The following is a 22722-nucleotide window of genomic DNA, read 5'->3' as shown; positions in this document are numbered from 1 at the left end:
TTAAAACAGGACACAAGTCTTGGGGAGAGAACCTGCTGTACAATAAAGCGCCAATTATATTCTTGCTACAGGCACAGACTTTCTTCACACCTTAGTAATTCCAAAAGGAAATTGCACAGATCAAACCATTCTGTAACAACTCTTGTGTAACCTTCCAATTTCCTCGTCTCACCTGTGAGGATTAGAGGAGTTTTCAACTTTTTTTTGGGGACACAATCTCTGGAGGGATTTATAAAGCACTTTAACGGATTCAGGAACAAATAAATGAGAGAAAAGAGTGCAAGGAAAAGGAAGACAGGACTTTTGACACTAGGGAGGAAAAAAGAGAATCAGAAAGCAACACTCCCTCCTGGTGTCAGAACTAAAATACACCCACACACACACACACACACACACTTACCAACGTGACAATGGCACACTCGGCTGTGAGCTGTGCGGCGCTGAACAGCGTCCTGACAAAACGGTAGATCTGCTTCTGCTCAGGGTCGTGTTTTTCATAATCAGGAGGAATTTCAGACTTCTACAGCACAAGAAAACAGACAAAATGAAAATGAATGATTCACAGCATCTGATGTTATTGTTTACCAAAATGGAGGAGACAGCCTTCCCCATGTGGGTATTTATTCTTCATCAGCTTGTGTGTTTTGTCCTGACGGCCCTACAGCCTTCACATAATGGAAACATATGTGTTGTTAAGGCCTTACCGTGAGCGGGTGCAGTTTCTCATCGAAGATGTCTATCACCATTCTTCCGTCTACTTCTCTGGAATGAGAAACAGATAGAGGGAACATCAGATAGGATAGGAATTAAGAGCAGATGGCTTGAGGCTCATTTCATTTAAAATATGAATTCCACCCACAAGGATGTCTTATTGCCTGTCAAATAGCCATTCGAGGGCATTTATGTGCTCTTCTAACAGCTGCACTACTCGGGATTCCTACCAATTATAGTGAATAGAGACAAAGAACACAATATCTCTACACCCGCTATATTTTATCACCGAAGGAAACCAATTTAATCACACTTTCAACATAAGCTTTGAAAAGGCGCCATGGTTTTCTGCCAAGGTTTATCTTTGTCTGCTAACCTTTGCTGCTGATATATGATGTAGAATTGAGAAATGGACTACAGATCAAGAGGCAAATACTCATTTAAGGAATGAAAACACTCATACCTGTTTTTTATGTGGTAGTATATTGCGAGGGCGACACTGTTAAGAAACAAAAGAGAATAAAAAGAACAATTAATTAAAAAACTATAGACGACTTGGTAACATATTTGTGTGGACGGAGATTGAATAGATGAGTTATTTTATGCAGTTACCATTTGATGGTGTATTTGAGGTTGGGCTGACTGACAGTGCTGTCATCGAGGAATATGGTGGAACATGAGCTGTACTTCCGTCTCACCAGGCCTGGATTATGCTGGAGTTCACCCACATACATACAAAAAGACAGATACACACATGATAGTCAAACTCTAGTTCTCAGACCAGCCAAAAAGTTTGCGAACAGACATTGAAAGTAGAGCACCTGTCATTCTGTCATGCGGGAATGGAATTTATGGCGGAGTTCACCTTCAAGAAAGCCCCAAACATCCAATTACTGATGAACTTTCAACACATTTTTATTTGAACTCATTTGCTCCTGGCACATACTGAACCAGAGCTTTATCATGTGAATTGGGTTCACATGTATTTTAACAATTGCTGAACTTGGGACGGTAAGAATTATGAAAAGATGAACTCCACCATAATGTGATGTGATGTGTTGTGTCTACATGATGACATTTAACTACATATTTAAGCTCATAACACACATCTACAGTAACTACAAATAGAAATGCAATCTTAGGGGTTTGAAAGGGAGGGAACACTAACAAGGGTACGATCATTTTAAGGGTCATTTTGAGGACTTTACCTTGTTCTCCGAAATGTGTGTGAACTTGCAAAAAATACAAGACATAAAATCACCAATTGCACCATTATAACATTCACAATAGTATTACACTACCAAGAAATGTACTGTCAAATGATAACATCTTGTTCTTAAGCCTTAGTGCAACTTCCACTACTTCCTTTTTGATTTATCACACACAATTTCCTTTATCGTACTTACATGGTTGATGTAAAGGCTCTTCCGCTTTTCTCGAACTGGAAAGGAAGATGAGAGAGAAGTGTCAACAGTATGAACAGCAACACACACTTAGAGCTCAACAAGTGCAGTACACAACCCTCACAGACAGGGAGCAGCATTTATCTAGGGTTAATCCAGGGTTAAATTCCCTATCATAGATTTAAAAAATGATTTGTTCTCTAGTTATACCTACTATATTAAACGAAGCATGGCAGTTTAGTGACCACCTTTTTAATATGAAAAACAAACATTTAACGTGCTAAATTGAATATGAATAAATTATTTGATGAGTCCATATAAAATTAAGCATAGTGGCTGCTTTATTCAAGAGTGGATTGCCACGGAGCTACTTTTTATTTATTTATGTTCATACAAATGCTAAATCTGCTTAATGGACGTGAGCGTTTGTTAGTTTTAAAGAGCTCACTTCACTGAGTGCACGGCAGCACTATAACCACAACACAACACACGCACACACACAGCGCTTATGTGGTTGTGTCTGTTTGTGCATCCATGTGTGTGTATATGTTAGTAGGATGGCTCTGATGTAGGAGCACACACAAGGGAAGAAAAAAAGAGATCGCCAGAAAAGCAAACTAGAACAGATGCAGAGCGCAGCAACACACATACAGGGACCGAGAGAGCCTCTTCGACACACACACACACAAACACACACACAAACACACGCTCTAATGCAAATGTTTTTTCTCCTCTAGGCATATGTGACTGTGAGCACTGCTTTCTAGCAACAAGCCACTTGCGTTATGATTAGGCCTGTATTCTTTTATTTAAATAATAACATCCTTACTGCAGTGATTTCTGAATTAATTTCTGAGATAATAATAAGAAAGAAAAGCCTACCATGGTTTCTACACATGATGACGCTCATGTTAAAGCACAATTTCATAGAGCAGTTTAATCCCAACTTTTATTTTATTCACAAGTCAAAACTTCCTCCGCACTGCTGGTGAGGAAAATATGTCATTTTAGAAATTAAAATGCATATTCTTTGCATCCCAGTGCAGGCCTTTTCATACTGTTGCATCAAGACCAACATACACATGGGCACAAACACACACACACGTAATATGAAATCAGCGGTTAGCAGAGAAGGCACGTCACCCGCAAACGAGACAGATCAAGTACGAGAATACAGTAAAGCCCACACACAGTAATACTACCCGTCATATAAGTGCTTACCTCTCTTGCTTGGCACACCAACTGAAAAAATACAAAGTCCATGTTGTCGCTATGTCTTGCTTTATACAATATGTTGAGATAACACACAAGGGCTAGTAAAATAAAAGAGCATCAGGACCAGATATCAGATCAATATGTCCGCCTTCGGGCTACACACTCTTTTCTCCAGTGTGTGCAAAATGGAACAATATCAAGCCTCTTATCATCAAAGTAAAGAGATTATAGCTGAAGTGAATCTCAGAGACCGACTTCATCTCATTTCAGTTGATTAAAATGCGTTACTTTCACTCTGAAGGCTCTGAAGGCTCTGAAGGGTCCAGGATCAGTCTCTGTCTCGTAGAGATGATCAAGACACCCAAGTGTGCCTTAAAATCAGACGCAATGGCAGCTGGTATAACGTTTCCACGGGAGCCTGCCTGGAGCCTTTTTGGTAGATGAAAGAACAGTGCTTCTGTATAGCTCTACATTTGAAAATCCCTGCATCAATGCAACAGCGGGTGGCATAAGCCATTGTCTGACTTTCATGAATACTTTTTAACCGGGATGCATCCTCGCTTCATGTGCAATCTGCCACATATATGGCAACCCTGTTTTTTTTTTTAAGAGACTTCTAAGAACTTTCAGAACAACATGAATGGTCGAAGAGTGGTCTTAAGGGATGATAGGGAAAGACGTGTAAGAAAAGATGCATTCTATTGATGTAAATGTATGCTATAGGTTTTATGATTCAAACTTAAAGCTGGGTGGAATTGTATACAAGCAGTATGATGTGCTTTCCTATTTTTGTAATGGACTGGTGCATGTTGCATGGGATTATATCAAGGTACTAGAGGAGGCATGAATCATTTCACAGTGCTTTAACATTCCAAGAGACATTCTTCAAGCGACAGTCTTTTAATAGAATGCAAATAGAGCAAGAACAGTTTTTGGATGAGTCTTCTTGAAAGAATCACCCATTAAATTAGTGATTAGTACACACTTTCAGTCTTGCACTATGTTTCTGAGTAAAGAAAGAACTCACAATAACGACATCTTACACTCCATCTACCTCATCTTAGCAGGTCCTGTGTGTGCCTGATACAATTACAGCCTCAGACATATTTAACACTGGCCGTTAGTATCCCCCAGACACACTCACCAACCCTCCCAAGACATTTTCTGGGCCTACTTTAAAAGCCAAGTTACAAAGGTAGGTTTGGGAGAAATGAAAGGTGGAAGAAAAAGCTCACCGTCAGTCTGAGACTTGCTGAGGAAGATGGTGCTGGCCCGAGGATGATCTGAGGGATTGTACTCCATGGGCAAATCTGAAAGAACAAAGGAAACAAAACATAAGTGTTACAGGCAACAATAAAAATTAGACCAGTGATTTAAATTCAGTTTTAAAAAAAGAAAGATTCACTGCTTGCCCAAAACAAACTTTCCTTAGAGATTGCATACTGTTTGGTGAGTAGCTGAACTAATCCTTAAGATTTCTTGTGACGAAATGATATTCATTCACAAATACAGTCATTATTAAGAATAGCAGGCAATTAACGTAAGGCTATGATGAGTAAAACCATTCATTCTGAGGATAGATGTGTGGGATTGGCTTTAGGGGTTAACCAATAGACTGAACTAAATGGAAAAACAATCTGTCAGTTTGCTGCAGCAGCGCTGTGTAAACGGCCGTTTGTAAATCGATGTGCTAAGCACACACACACACACACACACACACACACACACACACACACACACACACACACACACACACACACACACACACACACACACACACACACACACACACACACACACACACACACACACACACACACACACACACACACACACACACACACACACACACACACACACACACACACACACACACACACACACACACACACACACACACACACACACACACACACACACACACACACACACACACACACACACACACACACACACACACACACACACACACACACACACACACACACACACACACACACACACACACACACACACACACACACACACACACACACACACACACACACACACACACACACACACACACACACACACACACACACACACACACACACACACACACACACACACACACACACACACACACACACACACACACACACACACACACACCCAGATTAGACAGTAGCTGGCAATAAATGACAAGATAAAAATCTTTGCGCATTTGATAAGCTGGTGTACTCTGACAGCGTCTATCCTGCAGATACAGTCACCAGGGGCTCGCTGTCATTAGGGGTCTGAGATATGTCTTTAGGAAAATGTACAAATAAGTAAATAAAAACAAGAAAATAGGACATTTAAAACCACATTTATAACTGAAATTCTGCATAAACTCGCATTTATTACTATTTTAAGAACATTGACTTTTGGAAGATGATGGGGGGGACAACATTGTTTAACAGATACTTTTTACAGTATAAAAGTGTCCAATTTCTCAGAGGTTTTTACATTTTTGTTACACATGTCATGTTCCCCTTGTCTGATGTGCATGTGCTAAACCAGATGCAGTTATAGGAACAGTTGCCTGGCAGATTGGTGCTATTTAAAACCACTGAATATATTCGAATCAATTTTGTGTCCTAGTTCCAAAGCCCAAAATCCTAAATCCCACAGGCAGAAACAAGAGTTTTTATTGTTCAAATATAAACAAGAAATGTACATAAAAGAGTTGGTATTTGAAGTATTCATGGACTATGATGTAAGCCTGCAGCCTGGTGTTTACAGCTATGGCTGCCTAGTTTAAAACAAAGAACCACTGTTGTTTGAACAGTAGATTGGTATTATATCTCCACAGTTGCTTGAATTTGATGGAAGACTGGAGAAGGGATTTCATATCCTGAAAAACCTTAGATGAAACATTTGTTGACATATGGTTATGATCATTATTCGGTCTAGGTTAATCATGAACTAAAAACGGTAACTCTATTTCAATCCAGGAAATTAAACTCAATTAAGACACACACACACAACAAGGGTGTGTTTGTGGGGGGGTGTCCCAATCAGCAGCTTCCTGGTTTCTTGGATGATGTCAGTAAAACAGGAAGGGTCAGAAAGGGACCAACACCCAGAAGGACTAATGGAGAGAAAGGACAGCAGAAGCCAAGAGATGGGGGACAGAAGGAGAGTGACAAACTGGTAATGAGGGCAAAAAGGGCAAGAGAGCTGAAAATGAAGTGTGAGAGTGACAGATTTGGAATTTGATTGACAGGAGGAGAGAGAAGACAGCAGGGGCTGCAAGGCGAGATAATGATAGAAAAAATGACAGAGAGAGAGAGAAATAGAACTGAGCGAAAAAGTTGAGTAGAAAGAGGAGGAAGTAAAAAAAAGGTCAACAAGCTTGTGGAAATGAGCATGGATGATGTCAAACTATAGATCAGCCTTTAAAAACACATAATGATGACTACAGGGCATCAGCATACAGCGTCTGTCATGCCCCTTTCACACCGGCGCTTTTCCAGCTCCTGCTGGGAGCTAGAGCCTGAAAAGCGCCGGTTTTTCCTGTTCACACCGCAGTGGCGGCGCGTCATAGCTCCGGAATGCGGTTCACTTCCAGCTCCAAAAAGTTGTCGGTCCAGAGGCAAGAGCTTCGGAGCTATGACGCGGCGTCGCTTACGTCGAGGCGTGCAGGAAACCTTACTTTGACCATCCGTTCGCTGTTATTGATCATTGTGGAGAGCAGGCAGACGTTTTGTTTGTTATTATAGCAGCTATCGGATGGAATTAATACATGGGCTGCACAGGTTGTCATGTCCGACTATCACAAGTAGAATCATAATGAAAAATACGCCGGTAAAATGTGCCTGGAGAAAACGGCTTAGCAAGTAGTCAGTTTAGCTTCGGTTGCTATGCTAACATCACCCATGTTATACCAGAGAAACTTTCATAACAGCGTTGTGATGCCAAACAGCGTCAATTCAGACTGACACACAACTGGGGATATGTATCAGCTGCTTGTGTGACAGTCAGACAGTGAATACTTTAGAGCCGCTAACGGGAGAATAAACTCCCGTTGAAGAGCAGCCAGCACTGCAGCGGTCGGTAAATGCCGCTGAAACACATTAATAAACAATGAACCACGGCACTCTGGAGAAAAGTATAAGGTTGGAGAAGCCGTTATTTAATTTAATCTGGCTTCGTATGATTAAAAGCAACACGATCGTCGACCCGACGCAGTCCCCGGCCCGTTGTTGTTGTGGGAGAAAATCTCTCGGCAGCTCTGGGCGGTGTGAACAGAGCGGGAGCTGAAAAGGGAAACCGGAGCTGAACCAGAAAAGCTCTCGCTAGGAGCTAGAAAGGGAAAAGCGCTGGTGTGAAAGCCGCATTAGTGAGCCACTGCTATTGTGTCCAAACTCTTTTGAACTACTGTCTTTTTGTGTTTGAAGGACACTTGAAGGGCCTCAAAGGACACTCACACACACATACACACTGCTATGTTGTAGGAGGAAGTGACACACGGTGCTGAATTAAAGATGGGTGTGTGGGAAGAAGCAAAGAGCAGTGCAGGAGAGCTGAATGTGGATAAATTATGCTGCGCGCACACACACACACACACACTGCTTAACTGCTAGTGATGTATGCAGTGCACGCATAGCGCACTCACATATGCCTTTGAAACACATCAGTCACAAAAAACTTTAAATCACAAGTAAAGTTCTCATTTTAGAGAGCAAGGCTGTTTTTCTTAAAGGGACAGTGTGTAGGATTTGGCATGGGTGCGAGAAGCCCTTTCTGAGCTACTGTAAAAGAAACATGGCAATGCAACATAGAAGGCTCTGTGATATGAATTGCTCATCATAATTAAACACTAAGGAAAACATCAATATATATCAAATTATAATTCTGTTAATGGTGCCCCTTGATACTGCACCCTGGCCCTTTAACTTGTGGTGATGTCACTTTTTAACACAGGAAGCTGAGAGACCCAGGGAGTGCCCCTCTACATGTCTGGTGTCAGTGCCCTTTGGCGTGGTTCCTCCCTCCCAACTTTTCTACAACCTGAGGTAGACGAAATCACCCGACTTCCTGCGTTTCAGGAAGTGGAGAGGAAATGAAGTAAGGGGTGACGGTTACACATTGTTAGGGAGGTAGACTGAACAAAGAATAGGTCAGTGAGTGGATTTAAGCAAGACATATTTGATGGACACTTTAGCATTTCCATTGCCGTTTTTCTTATTTTTCTCCTCAAAAAATAAATCACTCATGCATGCTTCCCTATGCACACTAGAGGCCTGTTCCAGTATTTCATCAATGTGATGAAGTACTTTAATTTGTTTGTTTTCCCTCTAGCCAATATCCATGAACAGCGTCTTGGTTGATTTCCCAAACAAAATAAACACTTGAACTAATTTATAGCCCACTCTTGCTAACATCAGAGAGATCAATCTTTCCTGCTCTATAAGCAAAGTGCGTTCTGACAATAACATTAAGACAGCAATTTATACATAACGTGTGAATCTTATAGAATAAACTATAAGATTGTACAATGGTAAACCTAGTTTTTTCCCATCAAAAAAAAATCACAGTTGCCAACTTAACTCTAACCCTTATTTTGAAAAAAGCAGCTGCAACCACCTGCAGAACAAAAGGAAACTGATGTCTATATACCACCAAGTTACAGGAATATTTATGTATCTGGGGTGAGCTGTTGCCACTCTGCCTGCCTGCCCTGGAGGGGGGGGGGGGGGGGCATGGGGGTGCATCATCAGCCCAGAGAGGAAGACCCTTCTCTGGTTTTTGGCTGACCTACTGAGCCGCCAGCCAGAGGGGATCCAGATGGCACAGCACGGCACGGCACCACCCGGCCTTTCAATGGCACGCTATCAAACAATACGCCCACAAGGTTAAGCTCGTAAGCAAATCTTGTAATAGAGCCTTTGATACAAGAGCACAAGATGTATCTGTTTGAAAATAGAAACAGTGGCATAGACACCGAATACTATTTTTGACAACTCCAATTTAGCTATTTGAAATATTACAAAAATGGTTTGTTTGAGTTCTGTTTCATTTTGAATTCCATCCCTCTGCTTTCTTGTGAGAAACAGCCTCTAGAATGCAGTAAGCACGCACCATCCAATACTTATCGCAGCACAAACTTTATGACTGCACCACTGTGACTTGGGCCTGATAACACGCCTCTGTAGTGTGTGTGTAATGTGCGAAAGAAAGTGAGAGTTGGTGAATAGGGTACAGGGCTGTGAATGTGCGACAGAGGGCAGATCTGGACTGTTAAGTAGCTTTTCACCTTGGATAACAAACCACTTGAGTTATGGACCCTTGTAAAAGCATGTTATCTTTGTTATGGAATTCACTTCTGTATCGCTTAATACAGCTGCTGTGTTTTCATTTGAACAGTGTGTGCGATAAGAAGGAACGGGCCAGAGTTATAGTTGCACTGATAAGGTTTTTATTGTTAAGCCTTAATAGCAATACTCCATCTGCTTTTAGTGGTTATAGTCAGGAAATCTTATCTGTATGGAGGAAAAGATAATTCAACAAACTGCCCTTTTGTTCACCTTAATCATTGCCACACATTTATTCTGATTGATGCATTTGCCATCACTTAATTTCTGGACTCTAAAACTTGAGAGAGAGTGAAGGCAGGGTAAAGGGAGGATATGTGAAAACAAGTGAATGAAAGGCTAATGCCTAATGACTCATCCTCCTTTTAGCTTTCATCTACACACACGGACATGAAAACACACACACAACAATCAAACAAACCGCCAGCAGCAGCTCTTCCTAACAGCTTAAACCACCCCAGAGCTCCCATCATCGATCGACAACGGCTGCCAAACTCAGCGCGTTGTTACACACTCTTCTTCAGAGGAAAAGAGCTGAGCTTTTATCAAAGGAAAGCCAACAGGGACATGAGGATGGAGGGGAATGTGTAGGGTGAATTTCTACCAAAAAACATTCTTTCTGATGACTGCAGCACAACTGGTTGTCATAAAATCGCTTGGTATGTGCTTTGCTGATTTTGAGCATCATATCCAAAAACATTGTCATAAAACTTAAGTTTCGATCAATTCAGTTGGTAGAAAGCAGGAGTTGATTTGTTCCAAACACTTCAATATGTCTTAAGATGAGACATATGTGTATACAATTACAACAGTGGCCTGACAACAAGAGTAGGAAGTGTTGCTGTGTAAAAGGATTGGTGAAAAAAAACAATTTAGCATCCATCCAAAAGTTGTTGAAATGGCTTGCTAAAAAAACAAAAAATGTTCCAAAAGTTGTGGGATTTTTGTATTAATCATTTTATCAATATTAAGCCTTACAGCTCTGTGTTGACAGGACTACATTAAAGCATCCAACCGGCCTAAAAACTCTTACAATCCATCACAGTGATGTGCTATGTGGCGTTGCCTGGCTGGGGCGATGTATACTGATGTGTTTGTAGTGGACCAGTTTACTTTTACACTTGACTGATGGCTGTAATTAGGTAAAGGTAAGAGTAGAAAAGCAAAGAAAACGTTTTCCCAAAGAAAGAAAATAGCATACATTACACATGATGTTCACGTTGGTATCCCAATGTGACAAAGGAGGCAGCAGTAAATGAAAGATGGAGATGTTGGAAGGGGCAAGGGAGAGTGGCTACTTGTTATCGATATTAAGCTCATATGTTGTACAGGCACTTATCAGTGTAGTTAAATATAATGGCATTGCAACATCAGCTATTATACCTTCCATCTGCTTGTTGAGGCTAACATCGATGACAGTGAGACTAAAAGTTGTCTAGCTTCAATAATGATTCAGATATTTTCTCCTTTTGAATCTACCCTCTTTGTAAAAAAGTTATGTTAAGTTAGTAAGAGCAGAGATAGGCACAATGGGTGAAGAGACAAATGAAATCAGAGCAAAGACAAAAAAACACCATCAGAACTGCTAATGCAAAAGATACCACAGTGGTAGAAACACTGTATAATTAACAAGTCCTTTCTGCGAAGTGCATGACAAAAAAGTACCCCTCTTTCACAACAATGCATAATTATGAAGGTGCTAGTCACATGTCGCTTTGATAAAAACGTTAATTGGTGCAGATTTAGCTGTAACTTTAAAATTGACAAATTGTTTTATTGAATGTAAATGAATTGTTACACCATCAGGCTTTCATCTGGTTTATTTTTGTGAAGACTTCTTCTAATTTAACCATCTTCCAAAGTAGAAGAAATAGGGAAATGGTATTGTTATTTGTATGTGTATATGCATTTATAAAGAGAGATTGAGCAGAAGCAGGTACTGTTAGGTGTTGAAGAGTCCAAGGGCAGTAGAGGACTCATTTACACTGCACCCAACTGAGAGCCATAAACCCACCACCCCTCTATCTCTCTCCCCTCCCATCCCTGCATCCTCTGCTCGCTGTAACTAGGCAACGCCGGCTTGAAACGATTCAGAAGGTGGAGGCAGGCCCATCAAAGGAAGAGACAGACAGACAGTCTCCCTCACTGTGTATTTCTTCCTCTATTGCTCTATCGCTCCCACCTGCTCGTAAGATACACAGTACTAATTGGAGATGAGTTGTATTGTGTTATGATACAACACAGAACACTTCAGAATCCATTGCACACTTTTTATCACAGTCTGACAAACAGAGACAGGAAGTCGTCCTTTCCAACAACAATGGTTACAAACCAAACATCTCAAAACTGTTTCAGAATGGCGATAAATTCAATGTTTTCTAAATGTTTTGCACATTTCAAAAAGAAGAAGCCGTTTTAAAGGTCTGATAGTAAACTATTGTGTGCGAGTGTTGAATTTGAGAAACAAGGTTAACACATTAGGCATAGCTTTACAGACAAAAAAAGTTATTTGCATGACTTTGGCTTTTTATTAAAGAGAGCGATGTTTGTTTGTCAGTTGTTTTTTATGCTGGTATTATCTGACCCAGAGTATACTTGCAAGTTGCTCTGTGTCTAGATGTATTTACTTTGGGCCTAAAGAAGAGCGTGCTCCTAGGATAACAGGGAAATAACAAACCGTGAAGGAATGATCCCTTTCTGGTTGCAAGGATAAACATTGTTGTGTCTGCCTGGTCCAGTTGTGTGATAAAAGGTGGATTTGCTCGCTTGGTTGTCCTTTTAAAATCATTGACATTTCAGACATTAAGCCTGTGAAACAGAGGTGGGACTGTGGCAAAGCACTGCCATGTCATCAATCATTATACAGATTGGGTGACAGCCATTATGGTAGGCTACAAAGGGGCAGCTGGGTGGACAGCACAAGGGTGCTACGTGTGCTGACACATGGAAAAGAGATGGCCAATTAGAACATTCCGAAAATAATTTAAATGAGTAAAGTTGCTCCTTTGGGCTTTATGACATGTGCATAACACATTGGCTACTATATTACAATCCTATTTTAGAAGTTATTAGTAGATCATGCTCCAGGTAGGAAACTGAGATGTAAAAACAGATGTTTCTAAATAACCAACACGTAATGATTCGCAGGACAAAGTGACCGCTCAAGTTCCTCTCCTTCCATGACCATATGTCCCTGGAGAACATGATCCATGCACCATAAGCAGGGATCTACAACCTAACAACTACGTACATTTGGTTGAAAAAAAAAGTCTGCAAATATTCTGGCACCAGAAGCAATTATTTCAATGCAATTCGCAATGTAGGAATTTAACCAGGATACAAACAATCCAGCAGCTATACAGAACAGCAAAGCACACACATCCTCCTATTCGGAATGTAAAAAGTCTGTGTTATGCACCAAAGGTCAGAAAATGTGTTTGTTAGTCGATGAAGGCTGTTCAGTTCTGATGCATTCAATCCAAACCACTGCCTCTATCTCTGACTTTCATCCAGTATCAGCTGTGGAAGGAGGCAACGATGACAGGAAGGCCATCTGTGCCAAACTCTGTCATACTGTCCTTGTTGACATTTTCCACACGTGCATACAGAGATGTTGGTATGCACAAATGACCCAATACAGGCATGAGCAAAAAGGCATAAATCAACATTAAACTAAAGCAAACACACCACAATAAACTTGGTGTTTGTTTAGTGTTGCGCACACGTACTGTTGATAGTTAAGTAGCTGACAGATTGGCAACACAATGTGTTTTGTGCTAGACTCCGAGGTAAAGACACAGATTAAAATTGTATCTGAAATCTGGTATAAATTTGATATCAGACAAATGCAAAAATCGATGGTCTTTGGATGCGTATCAACCTGTCTGAAGTTTGGTAACTTACAATATATGATACTTGGAATAAACATTGTTCTTTGTGCTGAAAATGAACAGATGGCACATTGCACCATAATCAGACTGAAGAAATCACTGCAGGGCTTGTCAGGTGTTGCCATGCTGGCAGACTAGGTGGACTTCCAACAGCCAATCAGAAGCAGGTAATTACCTCCACACCTGCTCACCAAACTGCAGCAACTCCAGTGGTCCCATCGGATGGCTGTATGCTCAAGTATGTGTCTGATTCAGCCATGGCTCCACTACAATATGCACAAACAGCAGATGTGATCTATTCAAACATGACTTTTTCTATAGTAACGAGCATCATGTGGTGCTACAGCAATGTCCCTTACAGTGAAGTCACATATGGATTCAAAGCACATGCTGGTAGAAATATGTAGATGTGTTCAATATTAAGCAATGCATTAATTTGCCCGAATGCATTACAGACGGCAGACAGTGCTGCTATTGCTGCTTTTGCCTTTATATTGATAGAATATCAATCTTTCTAGGGAAAAAAATATATGATGCTTGCTAAATCCACATCGTAGCAGAGTATGCATCAAATCCAACAGCAGCGGCTCTAGGGCTGATGCAATGTTATAAGAATGGATGTTTGAATTTGTGCAAATCCGTCAGCACAGCACCGTAAATCAGAAGAAAGTAAAAAAACGAAGTTTATTTTTATTTCTGAAGTTTAAATAGTAGTTTCATTTGGAATTTCTCCAATGCACACACAATATGTTTTGAAATGATGTAAATCAGACTCTCCTATCTATAGGAAGTGGTACTTTCCTGGGGAGGAAAAGGTTCCAATTTCTGATTGGCTGGGCGAATTACAAACCACGCCCCATAAGAAGCTGCTGGGAAGACTCCCAGCAGCTTCTACTGAAGCCAGTCCCCAACTCCGGGGGACTCCGGGACTTCGGGTGGCAGTATACGCCGTGAAGTTGTTTGCGGCCTGCCAGTAAACCCAAAGCAGAAGAAGAAGAAGCGACGTCAGCGGCTTCATTTGCGTAATCCTCCCTCAGGGACTTACAGTATTCCGGTGTGAACGCGATCTACTAGGACAGTTCCGGGACTAAAGAGTTCGGCGGGACTAAGTACTGGGAACTAAGTACGGCAAAGTACTTGGTGTGAAAGCGACTAATTACAAAAGATTAAGGGATATCATACAATTGATTTTTTTTTTTTTTTTTAAACGTCACCATCATTGCAATTAGAACTTTCACTTGTTTTTCTGTAAACCACTGCTTTAATAATACTAAGCCCAATACAACTATTGTCTTATCTGTGAAGTAGTGTTTGGCTGTCTTTTTCAAACACAAACAGGCAGGTAGAGTGTAAGAGAATACTTTATTTTAACCCTATTTTTAAGCTCAATAAGGTAAGACGTGGTAGCAAAGCACCAGAAAACTATATCTGTCTTTAGAAATGTGTATGCCCTGTGACTGTCCACTAGGCTCTGTGCAGGACAAACTCTTATTTTTCACCATAAATGAGCTGTTGACAGCTGTGCCCAAATGATCTCTTGAGTTCCCAAACACCACATCTAATTGCCGAGTACCTAAGTGTGCATGTAGTTGAATGCACCACTTCACACACTCTCCTTGACAAGTTGGATTTGGGAAGAACACTCAAAATGATGAGGGCTGAAGGCTATTGGCTTCCCACGCTTCACTACACAGCTGTCTCGCAACGCCTGAGCTTAACACTTTTTGACAGTACTTCCAAAACAAACAGAGGTTATTGCACAAATCCTTTTTCTCTATCTGTTTAGAAGTTTTAACCTGCTCTGGCCATCAGAGGGGAAAAGATTCAGAGCAAGAACATGAGGGGAACCCCTTTTTCAAGCCCCCTTTAGTCTCAGGGGAAAATCAGGGATTCCTTCAAACACAGCTATTAATAGCTCTGCGTGGGCATGGCTGGACTTTGACTATTAACCAGGTCTTCTGCCCTATAAATCTTACCATTTCATTTCTACAGTGTCATCTTTGTACGTTAGCTAAGGAGGACATTTTTAGCCACAGGTTAATTCACCTTTACAACTTGATAAAAATGTGTTTTACATCCTATTTCTAGTAAATAGATATGAGAGTATCCTTTTAAACTGTGGAATTTAGCATAATTAATAAATACAGCACTGTACAAATTGTCATATACATGTTATAAATTGTAGTACAATGTTCAACTTTCTACTTTAATTTTAACAATTTAATTATAATATTTTATTGGACATGTTTCTATAAAAATCTTTAATTAATGTTATCTTATTGCAATTCCTACTAACTTCCCTATGTTTATGTATATATATCAATACATTTCAGTCTTTTTATTTGCAATTTTTATCATTTATTTAATCTGAAATGGAAAACGAAACCACATTTCTTGATGGGATAAATAAAGTAATCTAAAGTGATTCTGATGAGCCCATTGTAAAACCAAGTCCGTTAATAAAAGTGTGATGGCGTTACAACTCAATAACATTGGAAAACAATGCATTTCTGTCAGACCCTTTTTCTTATTTAATGTGTTCCTGATCAGTGATCCAGAGGGCTGTCTCTTTTTTCAGAATAGGCAGAAGACCATTACAATGTTAAATTTCTCCGGAGACAGCGGCACTATGAGAGAACCCTCGAATAGGTAATTTGTGGGCAGTATAGATGCATCTTCCCTCGCGTGGGCCGAGTCGAGCCAAACGAGACACGGGAATGAGACTGTCACAGGCAATTGAGTTTTCATTAACACTCTGTGAATCGGTTAATTTGTTTTTGAAATGGAAACCATTCTCTATGAAACGATCTGTTCCTCGTAGGAAATTGCAGGCTTTCGTGAGCAAAAATAAAAAAGTGGTCAGGTACGAGTTGTTTTAGCAATGACTGTGAGTGGTGAGTGGCAGACATACTGTATTTCAACAAACTGTTTATATAATGAAATCCTAGCTCCCTCTGACTGACTGATTAAGGGTACAACTAACATATTTCCATTGTTGATGAATCTGCTTTTTATTTTCTTAATTATTCCATTAGTCTTTGATCTGTAAAATTTGAATAAGAGGTAAAAAAAATGATAACTTGAAAAACACAATAATCTATAATTTCCAAGAGACACATGTAATATTTTTGAAATAAAAGTTTTATCTGACCAACATTCCATTTCTATTATTCAAAATGCCTGTGACCAACCAATTGAGGGTATCCATGAGCATGAGTTAGTGACAGCATTGGTGACACTGTGTTAAAAAGAGCAAGTTTGACAAAATGAGTGGGAATCCCACCCCATCAAACACAAACAGTTCCTGCTACCTCTTTTTAATGATAGATTTGTCCCGGATTAATATTGAATCCCTGGGTAAAACTCTGCATGTATAAAGAATTTTAACTCTGAGAGGCTGACACCAAAATGTGACATTTGCTGCAATTTGTTCTAGCTCATCAGTGTAGTCAGGGGTGAAAAGACAGCTTTGTGTTCATTTGGCTCTTAAAACCTGCAAATGGGGAACATGCCCAAAATGTTGCTTGGGTATCCACAACCAGTTCTGATGGGCCAAATTATTATATACCAATTAATTTGTATAAATCCATTTAATCCACAATTAGTCTGCCACTTAATACAAGATTTCTTCATCCTAAAACTCTTAAAAACTGTCAGTAAATTGAGAATTTAACAGATTCGATAAAGAAAATAATATAGTTGTCCTAGCTAACAGGGCATGCTGTTGAAACTCATGAAAACATATGTATGCAATAATTTAAATTAAGATAATTCCTTCATACCTCACAAAGATGGACATGGACAAGAAAGAACCAATTAGTTCTTCAATTTTGATGAATACAAATTAAACACACTATCATTGTTTTAGTCAAAAATGTGTTGGAAGGTAATGACTGAAACCTATAAATAGTCTAATAATGTTTATGATCATATTGACCTTAAACATTTTTGTTATGTTTTCACTGCACTGGCTTTGATTCATATGGGGAAAAGGAAAATTGTCTAAGTTAATAGAAACGTGTGTATTTTACATGGGATCTCCATCATCCTTCACCAGCAAGAATTCAAACAAAACCATATCATACACCGTACATGTAGGTCAACTCGTCTGGAATTCACAGCTAGGAGACTCCCCAGGCTCATCAACCAGGCATGAATAATCCATGTCCAGATTTCAATTAGCCTGCAAGCAAGACTCATCAATATGTGTGTGTGTGTGTGTGTGTGTGTGTGTGTGTGTGTTCCAGAAATAACCAACTTTAACACTGATGAGACAGAGACGGATGCTGGGCCTGGAGCTATTGCTCATTTACAGTTGTCTATGTTAAGTAAAAACCCAAACAGGGTGAGAATTCCATCTGTTTCATCTTTCATCTCGCTTTCCGTTCTCTCTTATTTCTGAGACATCATAAGTGGCCTCGGTTTACCTTTGCTTAGTGCTACAGCATACAGCGTTCTGTGATCCAAGTAGACTAAAAATAGCACCACTGTTGGTTTGGAGGGTCTGGAAATTGCAAAGAATGCTCCTCTCTCCTTTTAGCACAGGAATCATGGTGAACCTATTTCTGTTGAGGTGCATGCACTACATGTAGATCATCTGTAATGTCTGATCATTCTGTCCTCCATTTTTTCTTTTCAGGGGTAATCTTCCTCTTCAAATACCTGGAAAAAAACTATTTAAAGCAAACAAGCGGTTCTGGATTCACTTTTCTAAAGGCATAATATAGCAAACCGAATCGAAGAATTTAAGAAACTATTATTCCGATTTCTTTTAAAGCCTTACAATCAACATCACTGCTACCAGAAAACAACAGCCAGTTTCCAAATAGCCATTTACAAACATCCTCATTACCTATGCATTTTATATATTTAATACTAGAATGCTCACACAACTCGAAAAAATGAGGGATATTCCCAATGGATGTATTCCCCATGGGAATCAATTATTTAGCCTTTGTTTTGATAGCAACCATAAAACTTAACATCCCTTTATGTCTGTGGTTGTCAACATGTTCTTATCACAGTCTAGACAAGTAATGGGCTTGGCAATGAGAGACCTGCTCCATGTTATTGTCCCAAGAAGCAGATTTATGAAGTACAACCATAAAGCATGACAGACTGAACACATAGTCATAAATAGAGATGAATAATCTGGGGAAGCATGAACCTCCAGCCTCTTTCTCTGACTGCTGTGGAGGCTATAGAGAGGGAGCCATTGCTCAGGCAAATTAGATTACACAGTGTAATTGTGGAAGGGGCCACTTTAAAGACCATTTCATACTTGTGACGCGACTGTTCAATGAGCACTGTGTGTGTTTTGTTTGTGTGTGTGTGTGTGTCGTCACCACTGTCAGCAGTTCACATGGCTGACTTTTTTTATGATCACATGATGATGAAGTCGAGATCATACAAGAAACAGATGAACTATGCAAACAAAATCAAGTATTTGTTTAGGGACAACCAAATCAAATATAACAAAGATTAATATCAAACTGCCTTGCACTAAAACAACTATTTCCTAATTTTTTTATGATACAGATTTTATATAAAATCAGGTTTTGGCCCCTATGTGACTATCCAATGTATTCATTTGCTGGACCCAAGAAGTATTCCTCCCCAGGATAAGTACAGGATTCCTCTGGCAGTGGAATGCCGTTGGAGGTCCAGGTCAAAGGGTCATTAACTAAGACTTGTGTAAACAGGACAAACACCCAAAACCAGTTTGAAACCAGTTATTTTTCTCCCCTTCCTTCCATCATCACGTTTACTTTAGGAGGCACAATGCAAAGCTTTGGATTTTGATTTGTTGGTCATTTCCTCATGTCCAATGACTGTTTAAAATGACAGCAGTGATTCAGACGACCCCAGCCTCACCCTGGCATAAGTAGCTTCCAACCAATGTACTTGCAACTAATTATTATTAAAGTGAAGTCAAATTAGAGCTAAAAAAAATCTGTGGTTTAATCGATGAGTCTATCAACTGACGATAACTAGGCTATTCTATCAACTATTCTTCTTGTCCTTTTTTATTTTTCCGATCTCAAATGCTAAACACATGTGGTACCAGCTTTTCAAATGTTGGGATTTACTGCTTTTCTCCGTTTTATATGATCGTAAACGGAGTATCTGGAGGGTTTGGATTTTTGGTCAGAAAGCACAATGCATTTGAAGATGTCACCTTGCAGGCATTTGACTCAGAAGTGTATAGCTCATAGGATAGCCTAGGAATGCTTTGGGTTTCTTAAGTTACAAAGATGCTGAAAAGGGCACATCTGAGCTTAAGGCTTCGCTGACTACACACTCCAGGGAGCCCACTACTCACAGGGAGGAGTACAGTGAGGTTGACTGACCTTTTTCACAGCACATGACTAAGCAACAAAGCTTTGGGAAGAAACCTGCCATGCCAGAGAAATTGAAAAATACACAAGTCATAGTCACATTTTTGACCTGTTTTTGGGTGTGTATGATACACAAAGACCTCCCGATAGTCTCTGCAGCCATTATATCTGAAATGTACAGTAGAGAGTGACTATGCTGGTTTTAATGAGCGTTGAGATGTGTGGCTGCGTCATTGCCTATTCAGCTCACTGCAGGAAGTGGATGGACACCCCGCCGTAAACACTGTCCATCATAATCACATCACTTCCCACTGGAACACAAATTCACACCCGCCCTTCAACACGCTGTCCCAGCATTACACACCCTTTCACACACAGACACATGGTGATGATGATGCAAACTCAGGGCTCAGACCAACAACTAAACCAGGCACCAAACTGGATCCATTTTAAATCAGTGTGTTCAAGAAAAAAGTGAAACTAGTAGACATTTACTTCCCCCAACAAAATATTCAAAGGCTTTGTTGTTGTATAAGCACAATATCTACATAGAAGTTGTTGGTAATGATATCTTAAGTACCAGGCTCTTCCAATAAGGGAGCACACTATATATTATAGGCATGCATGAAAATTGTGTAAATGACACAATGATGCATGTAAAAAGCAAGTAAACCAGGCATAATAGAGTAAGATACCTGCATTAAGTACTGCTTATTGTAATAATATATCAATAGGCAGATTGTATACTGATGTATGTTCTATAAACAGATGAATGTGATGACACTTCACAGAGCTTAGGAATTTAACCATCGCATTGCCTGTGGGATAAAACTGTCCCTGAGACTGGTGGTCAAAGGAAACTTGGTACTCTTGCATCTTAGTTTGGAAGGCATATGGCTGATTCACAACATATTGGAAGTCCAATGAAAGGGAAGCTTGCCGTACTGTAGGCTAGTTATCGGTGTAACGGGTGGGTGGGTCCTTAGCACAGATGTTGCAAGCTCTCATAATCTGTTAACGGTGTGGGTGTTTGCAGGGCAATAAACAAGACTACTGTCCCTAGCACTAATAATAATGAGTTTGCTTTTTTATATAGTATATAAATGTGGTTCAGATACGTAAATGAAGGGGGGTAGCAGCATAGCATCTTACCGTCTAGATTCTCTCTGTCGCTGATGTGCTGGAGGTTGCAGCTCGTGTCCTCCCTGCTCAGCTCCGGCTCAGGCCGGTAGGGCTCGAGCCTGGAGTGGTTGTTCCTCCGGTGTTTAGGGCTCGACGACACGCAGCAGGAGGTTGTATTCCCCATGGTGCAAGCAGCTTTTTGTGAATAGTCCAAACCTAAAACGGCGTTTTCAGCCTTATCCTGGCCCTACAGGGGAGAAAAACGGGGCGGTAACGCGGATAGACAGACCCCTGTGCGAACTACAAACCCCGGTATCCGTTAGCGTTACACGCCCTTCCCCCGAGTATACAGTATGCGTAGCCCGATAAGTGCAATCATTTAAAAGGCTGATAAAACGCCTATGTTGGATAAAAAAAAGCAGAAGAGTAGCCCAACGCAGCTTCCAAACGTCCAAGCGAGTGCTCTGTGTAACAGGCTTCGGTTTCACACTCGACTCCCTCGCCTTGTATTTCCGTCTGAGCGTCCGGTTTTTTTCACCAAGACATATTGATACGCTGCTAGTTTATAAAACAAGAATGCATGAGGACATATTATTAAGTCAGTCAGATGAAAATATTTCTGCTCTCAGCGCTACATGGTTGCCTCTGTACTGTAGACTACTGCTGCTGCTGCTACATCCGCTGCCTAGTGGCTTTCAGGTGCTCTTCATAAAGGCGGATTTTTGACAATTAGGTTAAGAAATGGCATAGCCCTTCGCACTTTCAAATGCATCCCACATGGTGTTTTTTAACCCATTAAAACCTGAAGAAAACAGTATTGATAACGATAAAAGGAGACACATTACATTATTGGAAGTAATACTTATAGATCATGTGCTAATGTTTAAAATATGTGCGTTGTTCAAGTTTGGAAACACTTTGCAATCAAAACGTGCAGTTGCAATGTTCATTACTTTCACCATTTGTTAGTCTTTATTCCTGCTTTTCGTATTTATTATTTCCCTCACCAAATAGCGGGAGAAGGTCCGGAGGCCACATGTAGGTAGAACCTACGATATTTCCGGCAGCACGTAAATATATCTTTAAAACGTACTGTGGCTGTGATGTGAAGGGTTCCGGTTCAAGTCGGTGTCTGGACAATAATGTATCTTGGGAATAGAATAAGACAATCTGTTGTGTTCATGTGTGTTCCTTAAGTCCACCAATGACTGGTTCCAATCCACCAATATTTCTTTACAGTTACTATAACAGACAGTAAACTAAGAATACATAGCAACATAAAGCTTTAGCTGTATCCCTGGGTTATGACATGTTAAGGATCCAACATATTATGAGTTCTAGTAAATGTTTTGATCTGACTAATGACTGACAAATCCATGAGTGCTTTGCCTATGACAGTGAAATTATTTCTTATACTCAACCTCTCTGCAGGATTAAGTGATATTAGTTGAGGTGAGTAAACAAAGTGAGGTATTGAGGAATAGCCTAATCCTTTAAGATGTTTTATAAGACATGTGAGACAATATTTAACACATTGATGCCTCAGACAATCACTGATGATGCTGGGGACTGAAGAATGGAGGATTGATGCACTTTTTGCAGGATTACATTGGTTGACCTGATCAGGCCCGGTGCTGTAGTGCAGCCTGCTGGCATGGCAACTGCATTGCATTTAGTGAGAGAATACACCCACAATACAGGT

At 40.3% G+C, this 22722-nt stretch overlaps 1 protein-coding gene across 4 annotated transcripts in view; it reads right to left on the bottom strand.

The window, feature by feature from the left end:
* ccny (cyclin Y) overlaps nucleotides 1-21717 on the bottom strand; it is a 31114-nt gene extending 9397 nt beyond the window's left edge. The window contains exons 1-9 of one of the 4 annotated variants that reach the window (XM_034132491.1): nucleotides 21051-21717; nucleotides 4565-4639; nucleotides 3336-3356; nucleotides 2118-2152; nucleotides 1920-1943; nucleotides 1324-1424; nucleotides 1175-1210; nucleotides 705-762; nucleotides 401-520 (exon numbers count right to left, since the gene is read on the bottom strand). In XM_034132491.1, coding sequence (XP_033988382.1) covers nucleotides 401-520; nucleotides 705-762; nucleotides 1175-1210; nucleotides 1324-1424; nucleotides 1920-1943; nucleotides 2118-2152; nucleotides 3336-3356; nucleotides 4565-4639; nucleotides 21051-21204 — 624 coding nt within the window. In that variant the 5' untranslated portion in view covers nucleotides 21205-21717. The remainder of the gene's footprint in view (nucleotides 1-400; nucleotides 521-704; nucleotides 763-1174; nucleotides 1211-1323; nucleotides 1425-1919; nucleotides 1944-2117; nucleotides 2153-3335; nucleotides 3357-4564; nucleotides 4640-21050) is intronic. The other 3 variants (XM_034132493.1, XM_034132492.1, XM_034132494.1) reach the window with 3 other exon arrangements.
* Nucleotides 21718-22722: the final 1005 nt, after the last annotated feature.

The sequence above is a fragment of the Trematomus bernacchii genome, unplaced genomic scaffold, assembly GCF_902827165.1.
Source record: "Trematomus bernacchii unplaced genomic scaffold, fTreBer1.1, whole genome shotgun sequence".
In the NCBI taxonomy this organism is placed as follows: domain Eukaryota; kingdom Metazoa; phylum Chordata; class Actinopteri; order Perciformes; family Nototheniidae; genus Trematomus; species Trematomus bernacchii.
Note: the sequence above shows the minus strand (reverse complement) of the source record. Positions and strands in the feature narration are given on the sequence as shown.